Genomic DNA, 18,357 nt, shown 5'->3' on the forward strand with positions numbered 1-18,357 from the left:
ATTGACACTGATAATAGATAAACAAACAGATAGATAGATAGATGGATAGATAGGTGATAGATTTATTGATAGACATAAAGATAGATACTGATTATAGATAAGATGATCTAAGATGTTACTGATGTTCCTGAGATAGTTGGACAGATAAACAGTGAGATTGAAAGATAGATGATTAGATAAATACTGATTAGAGATGAAAGATATAAGATAGATATTGATAGAGTTATAAATAGAATGATAGATAGAAAGATAGGTAGATAGCTGCAATAGATAGAAGAGAATAAATAAAGCCATTGATATTAAATTGACATATCAATAAATATTGAAATGAGATAAACAGATAGAATAAAATTTGAATATGAGAGGGATATAAACAGCATAGCTAAATCAATGCTTACAGATATAAGATAAAAAGATAGGATGCATAATAGATGCAGATAATGATAGATAATGATATGAGATAGATATATACGTAAATAAATAAAAATCGATTGAAGAATTGATTGATAGATCTAATGTGATGACATAGATAGATAACATTGGCACAGATAAGGAATAGGAAGATTAATATGGTAAACATATCGATAGATAGATAGATAGATAGATAGATAGATAGATAGATAGAAAGTAGAAGATCCAGAGCAGCACAGCTAGCGGTGGGTGCAGAAGCTGGTGATCCCTTGGCCAGGGTCTCCAATATAGGTTCAGTGAAGAGGCAGCACTCTGCCTCTTCACTGAACCTAGATAGATAGATAGATAGATAGATAGATAGATAGATATACTAATATCTACAGAGTTTATTAGTGAATAAATACGGTTGATATAGATATCAGAGAAAGATAGGTAAGGGCCAGCTTTCATCTCAGTTATTTCACCAGTTTTTCTTATGGTGTTGAGAAATCTGGTAAAGTCTAGCACAGGTGAAGTTGTTCCCATTATACCTTATCACTGTGTAGTCTCCACACTTAATTTTGGCTCACAATAACTGATTCAAAAAATTGGTGAAATGATATAGAGGTAAAATGACCTTAGAGAGAGAAATAGATAGATAGAAAACAATTTAGGATGGATAGATAGAACAGAGCTATGTATTTAACAGATTCATAGATAGAAAATAGAATAGAATACAGGAAAATATAAATGCACGTACTGTGTGATAGAGACAGATGCAGATGTTAAATAAAAGGAGATAAATACAGATATGAGATAGATTAATCGACATATAGATAGAATAGAGAGATGCAGATATGGAAGAGAGGGAGAGGCAACAGCTAGAGAAAAGGATATGAGGCAGAGATAGATACAAACATGAAATGGTCTGATAAAGATCGATCAATATGTGAAGGTATGAAATAGATGAGTAATCCAGTAGATAGATAGATGAGAGAGATAAACATTACACATACACTCACCGGCCACTTTATTAGGTACACTTAATTTCTAATCAGCCAATCACATGGCGGCAACTCAGTGCATTTAGGCATGTAGACATGGTCAAGACAATCTCCTGCAGTTCAAACCGAGCATCAGTATGGGGAAGAAAGGTGATTTGAGTGCCTTTGAACGTGGCATGGTTGTTGGTGCCAGAAGGGCTGGTCTGAGTATTTCAGAAACTGCTGATCTACTGGGATTTTCACGCACAACCATCTCTAGGGTTTACAGAGAATGGTCAGAAAAAGAAAAAACATCCAGTGAGCGGCAGTTCTGTGGGCGGAAATGCCTTGTTGATGCCAGAGGTCAGAGGAGAATGGTTTGAGCTGATAGAAAGGCAACAGTGACTCAAATCGCCACCCGTTACAACCAAGGTAAGCAGAAGAGCATCTCTGAACGCACAGTACGTAGAACTTTGAGGCAGATGGGCTACAGCAGAAGAAGACCACACCGGGTGCCACTCCTTTCAGTTAAGAACAGGAAACTGAGGCTACAATTTGCACAAGCTCATCGAAATTGGACAGTAGAAGATTGGAAAAACGTTGCATGGTCTGATGAATCTTGATTTCTGCTGCGACATTCGGATGGTAGGGTCAGAATTTGGCGTCAACAACATGAAAGCATGGATCCATCCTGCCTTGTATCAACGGTTCAGGCTGGTGGTGGTGGTGTCATGGTGTGGGGAATATTTTCTTGGCACTCTTTGGGCCCCTTGGTACCAATTGAGCATCGTTGCAACGCCACAGCCTACCTGAGTATTGTTGCTGACCATGTCCATCCCTTTATGACCACAATGTACCCAACATCTGATGGCTACTTTCAGCAGGATAATGCGCCATGTCATAAAGCTGGAATCATCTCAGACTGGTTTCTTGAACATGACAATGAGTTCACTGTACTCAAATGGCCTCCACAGGCACCAGATCTCAATCCAATAGAGCATCTTTGGGATGTGGTGGAACGGGAGATTCGCATCATGGATGTGCAGCCGACAAATCTGCGGCAACTGTGTGATGCCATCATGTCAATATGTACCAAAATCTCTGAGGACTGCTTCCAGCACCTTGTTGAATCTATGCCATGAAGAATTGAGGCAGTTCTGAAGGCAAAAGGGGGTCCAGCCCGTTACTAGCATGGTGTACCTAATAAAGTGGCCAGTGAGTGTATATAGATAATAGAAAGAGAGAGAATCACACATGACTGTAATACATATAAGTGACAGAAAGAGAAACATATTTTAGATATATAGCTAGAATAGACTAGAATAGATTAAAAAAAACACTATCGACATATATAAAATAGATTTGTGGATAAAAGATGGATGAATAGATGATTGATTGATAGATTGATAAAAAGATGGATAGATAGATAGACACTGAACATTGATAGATAGATAGATAGATAGATACTAGATAGATAGATAGATAGATAAACATTGATGACACTGATACATGTATCAAACAGATATAGATCATATACAGATGTGTGAGAAAATGGTAGATAAATATAGAGAACATCTGAAAAATAGAGAAAAGAAAGACACATATGTAACAGATAAAAGGAAGACAGAAATAGAAACACATATGAGATGGAGGAGGATAAATAGAATTGAGAGATAAATAATGGGCCAGATGTATCACTTGTTTTTTTCTGTTGCTTTTGCACCTTTTCATAGTGTCGCAGCGTTTTTGCTCCGGTTTTGCGACTAACCACCAAAGAAAAAATGACAATGTTTTCCTCATTTATTCTACCAATCCAGATGTTTTCCTGCACCTAATAATCATTCATCATTAGGAACGTGTTCATTTGGGTGTAATTTAGGCGCAAAAGCACTGAGCTGTTGTGCAGAGCATCGTATCCCCAGCAGCAGAGCTCAACAGACACTACATGCAGCCTCTGTTTACAGTTCATGAGCTTTAATTTACAAACAATCTGCAAAAGCAGCAGCACAGAGCAGGATATAAGAGAAGTCTGTAGGATGTTGCAGATACTACAGAGATGTGTCCTGTGTAGCAGTGTCTGAGGAGGAATACTGGCCAGAATTACAGGGGGGCAGCAGAAGATCAGCACTGGAGGATCCCCTCCAGGAGAAGCCACTGCTGAGGAGATCACTGGGTGCAGTTTGTCACAAACCTGGGCTCTGCTGTGAGGTTCCTTTTCATGCTGGGGTGCAGGAGAGGAGCAGAGAAGAGCTTGTAGGAGGATCCCATGTAAGTGCCCAAATCTAGCATGCCCCTATATTGTGCCTAAAGTAAAGTGATTAATAAGAGGCAGGAGCTCAACTTATCACAGATGGTTGTAGCTTGTGATAATTCTGGCGCAACATTGCCCTAGAATTAAGGTGCAACAACTACACTTAAGCGCAGTACAGTGATACATCTGGTCCAATATATGTAGATGTAAAAGGCAGAAATAGATATACAGTGAAATAGACAGAAACACACACACACACACACACAAAAAGATTCATATTTAAATAGATAGACTCAGAAGTGTAAGACTTAAAAGAGAGTTACAGATCCGAGAGAGACAGATATATATATATAAAATAAAGATTAATTTTGATATGAGATAATAGACACAGTTATCAACATAAAAATAAACCTTAGTCAATGTGGAGATTAAGAAATTAGGTCCTGTCTGCTTATATAAGGATTTTTTAGTTATATAGGCTTTGATGGGTATAAGGGAGCATTAGAGAGTTAGATGAATAGATACTAATGACAGATAAGATACAGTAGGAATCTGTGAAGTTACAAAACAAAATGGCTGCCATGCCCCCCCCCCCCCCCAAAAAAAATGAAGCAATAGTTGGATGCATTCCACTTAACTCCTTCTTTTTTTAGACTCATTGTTTCATGTGCCTTTCCTGTACTGTTACCATTATTTCTCTGAGTGTTTCATCACACTTCACATTGCTTTACTTTTACTGTGTTTCCTGTGCTAAAATATTGATAAAATATCCTCAAAATCTACATGCATATCCTCAATAGATAAGCTGTTCTCAGCAGCTGATGCACAGAGAATGGAACAGGAAGCAGAAAGCGCCATTCTCTGTGTAGTGCCTAGACCATGTTAAGCTAAGCTGTGGGGATAAAACTCCCTTATTGTTCCCATTTACGTCTATATATAACAGTGGTGGCGAACCTATGGCACGGGTGCCAGAGGCGGCACTCCGAGCCCTTTCTGTGGGCACCCTGGCCATTGCCCCAGCACACCAGACAGGACTCAAAGAATCTTCCTGCAGTTTCAAGCAACTTGGAAGCAAATATGCTGTTTTCTGTCATATTTTAAAGTGACTTACTTGGGATTGTAGAAAGAGGGAGAATGTGTAAACAGGGCCTAATTATCTATGGAGGACCTCCTGCTGCCCCACAATTCTCTGCGTACAGAGGGACACTGGAAAGAAGCTGAAATTATGCAAATTTTCCCGACTTTCTACTGTGTTGATGTCCTCAGGAGGCCAGTTTGATTGAACACAGTAACAAGTTACTGCTTTAAGTTTGGTTGGCACCTCGCGGTAAATGAGGGTTTGGGGTTGCAGTTTGGGCACTCGGTCGCTAAAAGGTTCGCCATCACTGATATATAAGCTCATTTTGTCTCATGTCCTGCTCTTAGCATCCCCCTCTTTCTCTGCCCATTACTCCTCTTTTTCTTAAATTCCCTTTGCCTACATTTCTTTTCCTGTTTTCTCCACCTATTTCCTTTCATTATATTTCTTCCCAATGTCTTCCTTGTACTTCCTTTCTCTATATTTCCTTCTTCTACATTTCCTTCCCCTATGTTTAATTCCCCTATAGTACAGAGCGGTATGGTGCCGCATGTGTGCGGCAACGTACCCCTCCCATTGGGCGCCGTGCGGCCATTGCCATCTATGGGGGATGTATATCGGCCATATATACGTCGGCCGTATATACGTCCCCTATATTGCAATGTGAATGTAGCCTAAGGCAGCATTCACAAGGCCCGGCAGGGCATATGTTCGCCGTGATGGAGAGGATGAGGAGTGACCCCTCCCCTCTCCATGGTGATGCGCACGGCCCTATAACACGGTAAAAGATAAGATATGTCCCATCTTTACCCCGTGTATGGAGCAGTACGGTGCCATACGTGTGCTGCACTGTATCACTCTGTGCGCCCATTGCCATCTATGGGGGACATATATACGGCTGCAAACTTGCTGCTGCATATACGTCCCCCCGACGGTCATGTGAATGCAGCCTTAGTCTTCCTACATATCCATCCACTATACTTCCTTCCCCTGTATTTCCTCCCCATAAATTCCCTAGATTTCTATCCTCTATATTTCCTTCCCCTGGATTTACTTCACATATGTTCCCTATATTTTCATCCTCTTTATATCCCTCCCCTATGTCTTCCCTATATTTCCTTCCCATATATTTCCTACCCATGTCTTTCCACAATTTCTATATAGGGTTGAAGGTGTTGGCAGAGCAAAATATATAAAGGGGTTCACTAAATATAAATGAATGTTGCTACAATGTTGCTAACAAGCTTAATTCAGTGCTACAAAAAAAGAAAACATGAACTGATAAAGGAGTGCACATCCAAGGGCCCCTTTTCACTCGGGCTTTGTGGGGACATATATTGCAGCTGGATATACATCTCAATAGATGCCTATGGCGCCTGGTGGCGGTATGGTGACCACACGCATGCTTTCCCCATGTTTACAGTTGGGCGCCGTGCAGTGCTCTCCCCACCTCCTGTCCAGCGTGTCAACGCGTGCTTTCATGGGCTACCACCGGGCGAGGACATGGCAGTGTGAAAGCCAGTTAAATATTAAAAATACACATAGCAGGGAAACAAGAAATTTTAAATAATTTAAAATCAAGAACAATGTCAACTAGGAAGCCATAATAGTGGTCGACCCTAAAGCTCAACAAGTCGCCCTGCGCAGGTATATACTATATCCTGGTCACTAGTAAATCATGAATATGTCTTGTGATCTAAATGAAAAAGCCAAATTGCGCTGGATTTACCAAGTGAATGGTACTCCAAATGGTATGAGAGAGGAACTACTCTTCACAGGTTTTGTGGGTCTGTAACCCACACTATATTTTATATTGTTCTTGGGGCACCTTCTTTCACTTTACTTAACATTCTCTGTAAATCTTTCTCTTCACCTGGCTTGTCAAAGTCCCTTTTTAATTCTTTTGTTTAATGTTGTGTCTTGTTCCCCAAGCACTTCACCTTTCAATCATTCTTGTCACTTCAGCACTTTGGAAAGGGATCGTCTTTCCCCACTGTTTCACACGTATTAGGACACATTTACTAAAAACATGCAAACTGTACTATGTGCAGTTTACCTGTGTAATGTGCAGAGGATGCCAGATTCAGGATTTCTGGTGCACGTTCTGCATGAATCTGGCACATTACCCAATCATTTTTTTTTTGGTGCACCAGTTACATGTGATGTGTGACACACTTCTGTCAGACTTTGCATGTTAACCCTTTCAGGACCTGGCCCTTTTTTGTTTTTTCATTTTAATTTTTTACTCCCCATGATCAAAAATCCATAACTTTTTTATTTTCCCATGTACAGAGCTGTGTGATGGCTTATTTTCTGCATAACAAATTGCACTTCATAGAGATGGTATTGAATATTCCATGCCATGTACTAGGAAGCAGGAAAAAAATTCCAAATGCAGTGAAATTGGTTAAAAAACGCATTTGTGCCGTCTTCTTGTGGGCTTGGATCTTACGGATTTCACTGTGTGCCCCAAATGACATATCTACTTTATTCTTTAGGTCTGTGTGATTACGGGGATACCAAATTTATATAGGTTTTATAATGTTTTCATACATTTAAAAAAATTAAAACCTCCTGTACAAAAAATTTTTGGGGGATTTTGCCATCTTCTGGCGCTAAAAACTTTTTTATACTTTGGTTTACAGAGCTGTGGGTGGTGTCGGTTTATGCAGATTTTGATGACGTTTACAATGTTATCAATTTTAGGACTGTTCGACCTTGTGATCACTTTTTATGGAATTTTTTTATTTTTTTAAATGACAAAAAAAGTGCCATTTTCGACTTTGGGCGCGATTTTCCATTACAGGATTAAAAGGCAGTGAAAAACTGTTATCATATTTTGATAGATCGGGCATTTTCGGACGCGGCGATACCTAAGGTGTTTATGATTTTTACTGTTTATTTATATTTATATCAGTTCTAGGGAAAGGGGGGTGATTTGAGTTTTTAGGGTTTTTTTATTATAATTTTTTTTAACTTTTTTTTATTTTTAGTATTTTTCAGACTCCCTAGGGTACTCTAACCCTAGGGTGTCTGCACGATTCTATCATATACTGCCATACTACAGTATGGCAGTATATGTGTATTTTACTACTCATACATTACAATGTGCTGATAGCACATTGTAATGAATGGGTTAACCTGAAGTAGCCTCGGGTCTTCGTGAGACCCGAGGTTACCATGGCGACGGATCGCCGCTCCCCGATGACGTCACGGGGAGCGGCGATCCTCGAAAAGATGGCGGCGCCCATGCGCCGCAATCCTTTTGTAGCCGTCGGCAGCTTTGCCGGCGGCGATCAGCAGGAAAACACCCGCGATCGGTGCTGGCACCGATCGCAGTTGTTACCGGTAAGCCTTTGCTGCAATATGCAGCAAAGACTTACCGGCTATGGAGAGGGCTCAGCGCGTGAGCCCTCTCAATGCACCCGCGGCCGACCCGTGACGTGCTATTACGTCACGGGTCGTGAACGGGTTAAATGTGGCGCACGGTCTGACTGTGCCCATTTCAATGACTAAATCTGTGTCATGTGAACAATAGTGCAGCGGGGACACAAACGGGTTGTGTGCAGCACACATGTGATGCAGACACTTCTTAAATACCTGTGCAAGCAGTTTAAAAGAACTATAAAAAATGTGCAAAGTCCGCCAAAATCTGGTGCAAGGTCCTTAGTAATGTGCCCCATTTAGTATAATAGTGCTACCTAAGAGCTCCTGCACATTTTGATTATAGTAATGCTACTTAATAGCTCCTACTCATATTGTCACTATCTACTCTTCATTCTCTCTTTCGCTTTTATTTTCTCCCTTTCCTATTCTTCACACCCTTCAATCCCCACTCATGTGTTTACAATGAATTGATATCTTCTTATTCCCATTTCTTGTAGGACTGTTGTAGTTATTATTGTGCACTTGCTCTAGGACAAATACTTTTCTCTCAGTTTTTAAAGGCATCTCTTAAGAGACCACCATCTTCTTCCCAACTGTGAAGATGTTGTTCCCCTTTTTCCCATTACATATTAAATTGCAATCTCATTGATGGATTACATTACAAGGTTTTAAGATGATTCTTGCTCTTTTTTGAAGATGATTTACAGAGACATTCTGATTTTGAATACCTCCTTTTAGAAGATGGTCTATGAATATACTCTGACTCCTCAGTATGTCTTACAGACTTTCCCACTTCCCTGATCTCGTCCCCTGGTACCACTGGTCCCTGGTGCCACTGAGCTACTCTCTTCTGGCCACAGTCCTCTCACTCTCTCCCCCCTCCTCCTTCTATCCTCCTTTACTCCTCCATATGGAAATAGATAACTTATGTATTTATTATGTCATCAAGGACTTGTTACTGGTCCAAAATATTGATAGTTGTATAGCAGAGGGTTATATTATTATCATATATTTATTACTGATTATAAAATGTAGAGATGGGGGAATAGATCCTAACAATTCTAAATTGGTTCAGAATTTCAGGAAAACTTCTGTTCCTCACTGTATGGAGGTAGTGTCCCTCACTGTATGGCGGTAGTGTCCTTTGCTGTATGGGGGTAGTGTTCCTCACTGTATGGTGTTATTGTTCCTCACTGTATGGCTGTAATCTTCACTGTATCGAGGTAGTGCCCCTCCAGGTAGTGTCCCTCACTGTATGGGGGGGGGGGGGTAGTGTCCTCACTGTATGGCGGTATTCTTCACTGTATGGCAGTAGTGTCCCTCACTGTATGGCGGTAGTGTTCCTCACTGTATGGCTGTATTATTCACTGTATGGAGGTAGTATTCCACACTGTATGGCGGTATTCTTCACTGTATGGGGGTAGTGTTCCTCACTGTATGGTGGTAGTGTTCCACACTGTATGGCAGTAGTGTTCCTCACTATATTGGGGTAGTGTTCCTGACTGTTTGGCAGTAGTATTCCTCACTGTATGGCGGTAGTGTTCCTCACTGTATGGGGGTAGTGTCCCTCACTGTATGATGTTAGTGTTCCTCACTGAATGGCTGTAATCTTCACTGTATGGTGGTAGTTTCCCTCAATGTATGGCGGTAGTGTTCCTGACTGTTTGGCAGTAGTATTCCTCACTGTATGGCGGTAGTGTCCCTCACTATATGGCGGTAGTGTTCCTCACTGTATGACGTTAGTGTTCCTCACTGTATGGCTGTAATCTTCACTGTATGGCGGTAGTTTCCCTCAATGTATGGCGGTAGTGTTCCTCACTGTGTGGCGGTAGTGTTCCTCACTGTATGAAGGTAGTGTCCCTCACTGTATGGCGGTAGTGTCCTTTGCTGTATGGAGGTAGTGTTCCTCACTGTATGGGGGTAGTGTTCCTCATTGTATGGGGGTACTGTTCCTCACTGTATGGCTGTAATCTTCACTGTATCGAGGTAGTGTCCCTCGAGTTAGTGTCCCTCACTGTATGGGGGGGGGGTAGTGTCCTCACTGTATGGCTGTATTCTTCACTGTATGGCGGTAGTGTCCCTCACTGTATGGCGGTAGTGTTCCTCACTGTATGGCTGTATTATTCACTGTATGGATATAGTATTCCACACTGTATGGCGGTATTCTTCACTGTATGGGGGTAGTGTTTCCCACTGTATGGCGGTAGTATTCCTCACTGTATGGAGGTAGTGTTCCTCACTCTATGGGGGTAGTATTCCTCACTGTATGGTGGTAGTGTTCCTCACTATATGGTGGTAGTGTTCCTCTCTATATGGCGGTAGTGTTCCTCACTGTATGGAGGTAGTGTTCCTCACTATATGGGGGTAGTATTCCTCACTGTATGGTGGTAGTGTTCCTCACTGTATGGCGGTAGTGTTCCTCTCTATATGGCGGTAGTGTTCCTCACTGTATGGAGGTAGTGTTCCTCACTGTATGGGGGTAGTATTCCTCACTGTATGGTGGTAGTGTTCCTCACTGTATGGGGGTAGTGTCCCTCACTGTATGGTGGTAGTGTTCCTCACTGTATGGGGGTAGTGTTCCTCACTGTATGGTGGTAGTGTTCCTCACTATATGGTGGTAGTGTTCCTCTCTATATGGCGATAGTGTTCTTCATTGTGTGGCATTAGTGTCCTTCACTGTATGGCGGTAGTGTTCCTCACTGTATGGCAGTATGGATACCAAATTTGTATAGGTTTTATATGTTTTCATACATTTACAAAAATTAAAACCTCCGGTAGAAAAAAGGAATTATTTTGCCTCCTTCTGGCGCTAAATACTTTTTTATACTTTGGCGTATGGAGCTGTGGGTGATGTCATTTTTTATGACTTTTGATGACATTTTCATTGCTATCATTTTAAACACTGCACTACCTTTTGATCACTTTTTATTGAATTTTTTATATTTTTCAAAATGGCAAAAAAAGTGCCATTTTCGAATTTGGGCGCTATTTTCCGTTACAGGGTTAAACCCAGTTAAAAAACTTTATTATATTTTGATAGATCAGGCATTTTCGGATGTGGCGATAGCTAATGTGTTTAAGATTTTTACTGTTTATTTATTTTTATATCAGTTCTACGGAAAGGGGGGTGATTTGAAATTTTAGGTTTTATCATAATTATTTTTACTTTTTTTTTGTTTTTATTTTTACCATTTTTCACACTCCCTAGGGTACTTTAACCCTTGGTTGTCTGATTGATCCTATCATATTCTGCCATACTACAGTATGGCAGTATATGGGGATTTCCCTTCTTATTTATTACAATGTGTTGATCGCACATTGTAATAAAGGGGTTAAACTGAGGCTTTCATGGCGACGGATCGCCGCTCCCCGATGACGTCACGGGGAGCGTCGGTCCTCGACAAGATGGTGGCACCCAATCAGGACTGAACAGCGCTGTCTACAGTTGGGAGTCTGTTCCTTCTGGAATGGATATACTGGTTTGGTTTTAATCCCACATCATGTCATGTCATAAGGCCTCATGTAGGTCATGCTTGATGTCAAGGGAGCTGCCTTACAAGGTAACTAAAAGAGGTGTGGTTTTCCTTATCCTATCCTGGAAAACTTTGCATATTTTCCCAGAATCCCCCTAGTGAAGCATCCATGACTATAAGACTCCACACACCTACATAGTGGCCTTAATTGGTAGTCTCCGTAAAGAGAACTTTTACTTCCTTTACCTGTTCATGTCTTTTTTCTTCCCCCCTATATTTCCTCTTCTGTCTTCCCTATGCTTCATCCTGTATATTTCTTCCCCTGTTTCTTCCCTATATTTCTTTCCTCTATAGTTCCTCCTCATGTCTTATTTTTCTTTCTCCATGTCTTCCCTACATTCTCTACCCTATATATTTCCTTCCCTATAACCGCCCTATATGTCCTCCCTCACATGTTTTCTCTATATTTATTTCCCTTATTTTTCTCCCCCATCTCATCCCTATATTTCATCTCCTATGTCTTACCTATGTCTTTTCTGGTGCAGGAATCCTTCCTTGTTCTTTCTGCAATAGATGCGGCAGATTTATGTATCAGCGTGACAAAAGACTAATTTTTCTGACACTCAAACCATTTTTTTGGCTCTCAACTTTCGAATCCCTGCACTTCTCCTGCAACTCTAGTTTCTCAAGACTTTTTTGGCGCATAATAAGACCAAGAATAAGTAAGTCGTAGTTTGAAAAAAGGCTGTGAAGCACAATATAAAATCACGGTGTAAAACAGCACTATAAAACAACACCTAGTCCCAAAAATAATAAAGGCGCTCTATTTCTTATATTTCCTCTACTGCCTTCACCCATTTCCTCCTCTGGTTCCATCTATGGGGGACATTTACTAAGAACAGTGCAAACTTTACTATAAGCAGTTTGCCTGTGTAGAGTTCAGAGGGCGCCAGATTCAGGATTTCTGGTTCCCTCTGCACTGCTCCCACAGAGTGCACCACTTTTTTTTGGTTCACCTTTAACATGGGACGTGCAACAAAATTCTGTCAAACTTTGCATGTTAATTCTGGCGCAGGGCCGACTGAGCAATGCTACACCCCCTTCAGAGCAGAATTTTTTTTGCTTGAAGAATAGTACAGCTGCGCCACATAAGGATCAGGTGCGACACACATATGGTGCAGACACTTCTTAAATACAGTTTGCACTAGAAAGAACATGGAAAGTTTAACATAAAACTGGTGCAAAGCCCTTAGTAAATGTGCCCCTATATTCCTCTCATGCTTTTCTCCCATTGTATTTTTCACCTCTTCACAAGCAGCAAAAGTGTTAAACACATGTACAGTAACTAATAGGAATACACACAATACTGTAAATAAGACTCTAAACTCGGCCCTAGAACAAGGCAGGATCGGAACTGGCGCTGGAAATTCCAAATGCTGCTAATTACTTTCCAAATGGAGTGCAGGAAGGGGTTAAGGCTTCATCTGTCTGTCTGTGCACCTGTATTGGCTGGAATTAAATCATACTCCACTTAATATTCTCAATTCCATAAATACTCTTTGCACAAATGGATAAAGCGGCGGCCATTTATTTTACTCTGATACACATTTATGCTTTTGAATTCCAGGCACTAAATTTAAACACGAGCATAAAGACTTTCTGACTTAGTAAGTGAAATCGGAAGTAAATCACAAGTGCAAACAAGACACAGAATAACAAGGACTTAATTATGACCACTGCAGGGTAAAAGAATCATTAAACTGTGCGGGGTGCGAGGACTATCTCAGCTGCTGCAGGCTGCTCTGAAGAGAGCCTACAAAATGACTCTGTGTGCCGGGGAAGTCTTATCCTGCACCTGAGAGCTGCTTGGCAGGTTTTCCTTACTGCGCCATCTGAATCGCGGATTATTCCACAACAGCAGGAACAGGCAACCTGTGACGCCAGCTGTTGTAGAACCACAACTCCCAGCATGCATTGTCCATCAGCACATGCACAAACCTCAGCTTCAGGAAATTGATTTCCTAATTATTTCTACAGGCGCATTATCCAAATTATAAATTTATCACCTTATTAGTATCTTATTGTTGGGGAATATTTCCTCCTTGTCTATATTTGTCTATAGATCGGACTGTTTGATACATAAAGTTTTACAAGGTTTTTGAGTAATTTCTTAGTAATTAATCGGAGGTAGTTTATCATTGTTTTTTGTCTATGTTTGTTGTTGTTTTGGCGCAGTTGTGGTATAAATGCTGTTTTGTGATCTTCTATTGCACCAAATGAACATAGGACAGTGCAAAGTCACTTTGACATAGACCCTGTTGTCACCAAAACCCTTATTTGCATAGACAAGTTTTCACAATTCATGAATTGCTGCTTTCTGTTTAGGCACAAGTTATGGCACAAATTGACTCCAGTCCCCCCCCCCTTGTCTAAGTTCTGAGACTTTTGATGTTTTTTTGTGACTTTTTATGCGACTGACTCAGATAACCCACATAGCATAAGACACTGCCTGTAGATTTATGAAAGGCCAAAACCAGTTTAATGAATCTGACAGCAGCGGATCCCCAAAGACAGAAATAGGGGTCATCTATCTTTTTTCCCCCTTCCCTGAGCTCTTTTTGCATGTTTTGTGAGTTTTTGTGCCTTCTTTGTCTTTGTAGTTATGACTCTTTGTCAAATGCAGATTTTTTTTTTAGACTTTTTCGGCGCAAATTTTTAAAAAAGGCTAATGTGCTACTAATGTGAAAACTCCTAAACATAGCAGACACAAATTTCTTTCAGCAGCATATTCCTTCCTAGTCCTTCCTAGTCAAAGCTCGGTGTATAGACCTTATTGGACCTGCACTTATCTTGGGTCTGCTGACCTCCTGACAGCAGCCGGACTGAATAGAGAGATTACTGAGCACACAAAGCCACTCTCCATTCAGTTCTAAGGGAATGCTGGGTAGTGGCGTAACTAGAGTCCTCTGGGACCCAAGCAAGATTGCTCACCGGTGCCTCCCCACCCCCCACCCCCCCAGTAGCCTTGGATCTTTTGGCCGTAGCTCCAGTTGTTCTCTGGTCAGCAGGACACTTATCCCGCTATCTAGGATCTCCCCATTCTCACTTCTATCTGCATCTGAGGACACAGTGGAGCACAGACCTGTCGGCAGTACATAGAGAAGAGACACAGTGATTTCATTACACTGTGCCAGAACGACTACCAGGAGCAGGAAATACGGTATTGATGATGTCACTGACACTTGTCCTGCATACAGAGAAGAAGAAAAGAGGCAGGATTGAAGAGAGATGAGTATAAGTGTTTATTATTTTTTAATTACATAGTGTCAAAGGGAAAACACAGGGCAAGGGTACTTTAATGTGGAGGACGTTAATTGCTGTGGGGGTCGTGACTTTTTGGGGGTTGTGGGAGCCATTATATACTAGAGGATGTGGGGGCTATTATATACTGGGCACTTTGGTGACATTATACAGTGGGTATGGAAAGTATTCAGACCCCTTTTAATATTTCATTTTTTGTTTTATTGCAGCCAATTGGTAAGATAAAAGTAATTACTAAGATTTTTTGCTGATTAATGTACACTCTGCAGCCCGTCTTAATAGAAAAAAACAGAAATGTAGATTTTGCTAATATATTAAACAAGACATTTTTAAATATCACATGGTCATAAGTAGACAGACCCATTGGTTAGTATTGAGTAGAAGGACCTATTGAGCTAGTACAGCCATGAGGCTTCTTGGGAATGATGCAGCAAGTTTTTCCCACCTGGATTTGGGGAACCTCTGCCATTCTTCCTTGCAGATTCAGGTGCTGGCAACAATCACCGGAGGCATTTAAATCTCAGCAGTGCATAGGTGTCGCCATATTGGATTTGATCGCTTCCCCCTGTGAAGTCAGGGGGGTGGCAATACAAAGACCCGAGGCTGTCTGATTTTAACCCATTTATTACAATGTGCGATTTGCTGTAGTATGGCAGTATATGGTAGGATCAATCAGACAAGCTAGGATGAAAGTACTCTAGGGGGTCTAAAAACAAATTCATATCAATCCCCTTTCCCTAGAACTGATATAAATATAATAACGTTTTTTCCCAGCGTTTAAGGCCCCTTCCACACTAGCGTTGCATTTCACATCAGGGTGCAATGCGTGAAAAACTGACGTTTTTGGCTGCGTTTTTGTTCCATTTTTCCTTGGAGTCATTAGCGTTTTTGCGTTTTTCATGCGCGTATTGTTCGCGTTTTTCTTGCGTTTTCGGTGCGTTTTTCACGTGCGTTTTTTAAGTCAATGGGAGACTCGAGCATTTTTCAAAGGGACCATGGTTAGGGAATAAAATGTTTTATTTAATTGAAAAAGTTCGCAGATGTATGCAAACATCTACAATCTATTCTTCACTGTTCCGCACGTATATTATCTCCCGACAAGTTAGCAGATGTGAAGAACAGTGAAGAATAGGTGCGAACAAAATAGCATGTGAAGAACAATATATATGTGTGTGAAGAACACATTGCAGATGTTTTCATACATCTGCAATGTGTTCTTCACACATATATATTGTTCTTCACATGCTATTTTGTTCGCACCGTTCCGCGCGTATCTCCCGACAAGTAAGCAGATGTGCCGAACATCTGTAATCTATTCTTCACTGTGTTTTTCACTGTGTTTTTCACTTAAATGATCCTGTGTTCACTGTTTTTATTCTATTCTTCACTGTTCTTCATTGTGTTTTTTTAATTAAATGCTCGATCTCGAGCAGGGGAAATACTCTTATTCATGTCACTTAGCAACCCATCTGTTTAAAACGCATTGCACTCGCATTGCACTTGCAATGATTGCGAGTGCAATGCGTTTTTGATGCGTCACCATAGACTTGAATGGGGCGGGAAAAATGCACGTGAAACGCAAAAGTAGAGCATGTTGCAATTTTTGCGTCAAAACAAACGCATGCACGTGCGTTAAAAAAAACGCAAATAAGGACAAGCCCATTGGAAACAATGGGACAGAGTGTAATGCAAGTTCTGCACGTCAAAAACGCTAGTGTGGAAGGGACCTAACCCTGTAACAGAAGATTGCACCCAAAGACGAAAATGCCACTTTTTGCCATTTTGAAAAATATAAAATATTCAATAGTGATCAAAAGGTCGCACAGTCCTTAAAATGGTAGCATTGAAAACATCATAAAAAATTTCATAAAGTGACACTATCTACAATATGAAAAAGTTTTTAGCTGCTGAGAATTTATTTTTGTACAGGAGGTTTTAATTTTTGTATATGTATGAAAAAATTAAAATAAAACCTATATAAATTTGGTAGCCCCACAATCATACCGTCCAAAAGAATGAAGGAGATGTTTGGGGTGCACAGTGAAAGACGTAAAATCCAAGCTTACAAGAAAATGGCGCAAACGCACTTTTCACCAATTTCACTGCGCTTGGAATTTTTTACCCATTTCCAAGTACAGCGCATGGAATATTAAATACTGTCACTATAAAGTGCAATTTATTACGCTGAAAACAATCCCTCATACAGCTCTGCAAAAATTAAAAAGTTATGGATTTTTGAAGGTGGAGGGTGGGGAGTGAAAAATGGGAAAAAAAAACAAGAAAGGGCCTGGTCGTTAAGGCGATAAGATTTGTTGAAGGATTATGAACGCTTTGACTGTGGCAAACCGCAGAGTATTGAAACAATGTCCATGAATAGGATAACCAAAATATATTTCCATATATTTTTTAAAGCTGGTCCTTTCTTTGGACATCAATTCACTCAAAAATATCACTAAACTGGAGTTACCACTGCTGATGATATTTCTAATTCATACATTTTTCACAAACACGTTCAAGTTTATGACCTCATTAGAAATGTAGGATGTATTAGTTAACAATCAATTATTATTCTGTTACAGAACTGAATGCAGTATATTTCTTTTGGTTTATTAGTAAAAGTAATGAAAGAGGTTAAACAAAAAATCTACAGAACAAAAATGTAGAAATGATAATACCTGTCCGTATATTCTCTTGAAAGCCGGTCACTGAGAACCATCTGCCAGTAAGAGAGAACCAGTTACCAAGTTGTAGAATAGAATTATACAAGGTATTAATAACTGTTACATAATATACAGGATTGCTGGAGACTGAACTGGTGCATGTTGTGCGGTAATATTTACACTAGCGAGTACCGCGTGTTTGTGTTCCAGATATGACCTAAGACGCCAGACAAGCATATTGGAACCACAAAACAGCGTTCTTTATTTTTACTACCACAACATGTGACGGTACATGTGTCAGGGCAGGTCACATCTGTACGTTATATGCTAGAGCTGGTCTGACATATGATCAGAAAATGTAAATATCGCCTTATCCGTGAAATGACAGAACTTACAAATAGTTTCCATGGAAGAATGTCACACAGAAACACTGTCACCATCAGTGCATACCACACGTGCCTGAATATGAGGATTAACATGTCAGAGCTGCTTTATCTGGTGAATTACGGATACTACGAGCCATATCTAAGATCCAGATAACCTCCTTAAAATAAGACAGACTCCAGCAGATAGAAGAAGGAAAAGCAAGATATTTGCTTTCCCTTCTTAGGGATATATTTGCATGTGTTGGTTCGGTGAACATATCCAAAAGTGTGAAAGAAAAATTTGGATAATTATTTTTACATTTTTTAAAACTTTTACTTGCTGGATCACTGGTTCTAAAAAAAATGTATTTATATTTTTTTCTCATATTCTATCGGCAAGCTAGAGGTTAACGATTCCCCACTAATGCAGAGCACAGGAAATATGTTTC

At 40.4% G+C, this 18,357-nt stretch overlaps 1 protein-coding gene across 6 annotated transcripts in view; it reads right to left on the minus strand.

Annotated features, from left to right (window-relative positions):
* The window catches only part of ZNF536 (zinc finger protein 536), a 472,346-nt gene that overhangs the window by 119,360 nt on the left and 334,629 nt on the right, over positions 1–18,357 (minus strand). Inside the window, exon 9 of one of the 6 annotated variants that reach the window (XM_072117187.1) lies at positions 17,559–17,599. The exons of the other annotated variants lie outside the window; for them this stretch is intronic. Coding sequence (XP_071973288.1) covers positions 17,586–17,599 — 14 coding nt within the window. The 3' untranslated portion in view covers positions 17,559–17,585. The remainder of the gene's footprint in view (positions 1–17,558; positions 17,600–18,357) is intronic. 6 annotated transcript variants of the gene reach the window in all.

The sequence above is a fragment of the Engystomops pustulosus genome, chromosome 7, assembly GCF_040894005.1.
Source record: "Engystomops pustulosus chromosome 7, aEngPut4.maternal, whole genome shotgun sequence".
Classification (NCBI taxonomy): domain Eukaryota; kingdom Metazoa; phylum Chordata; class Amphibia; order Anura; family Leptodactylidae; genus Engystomops; species Engystomops pustulosus.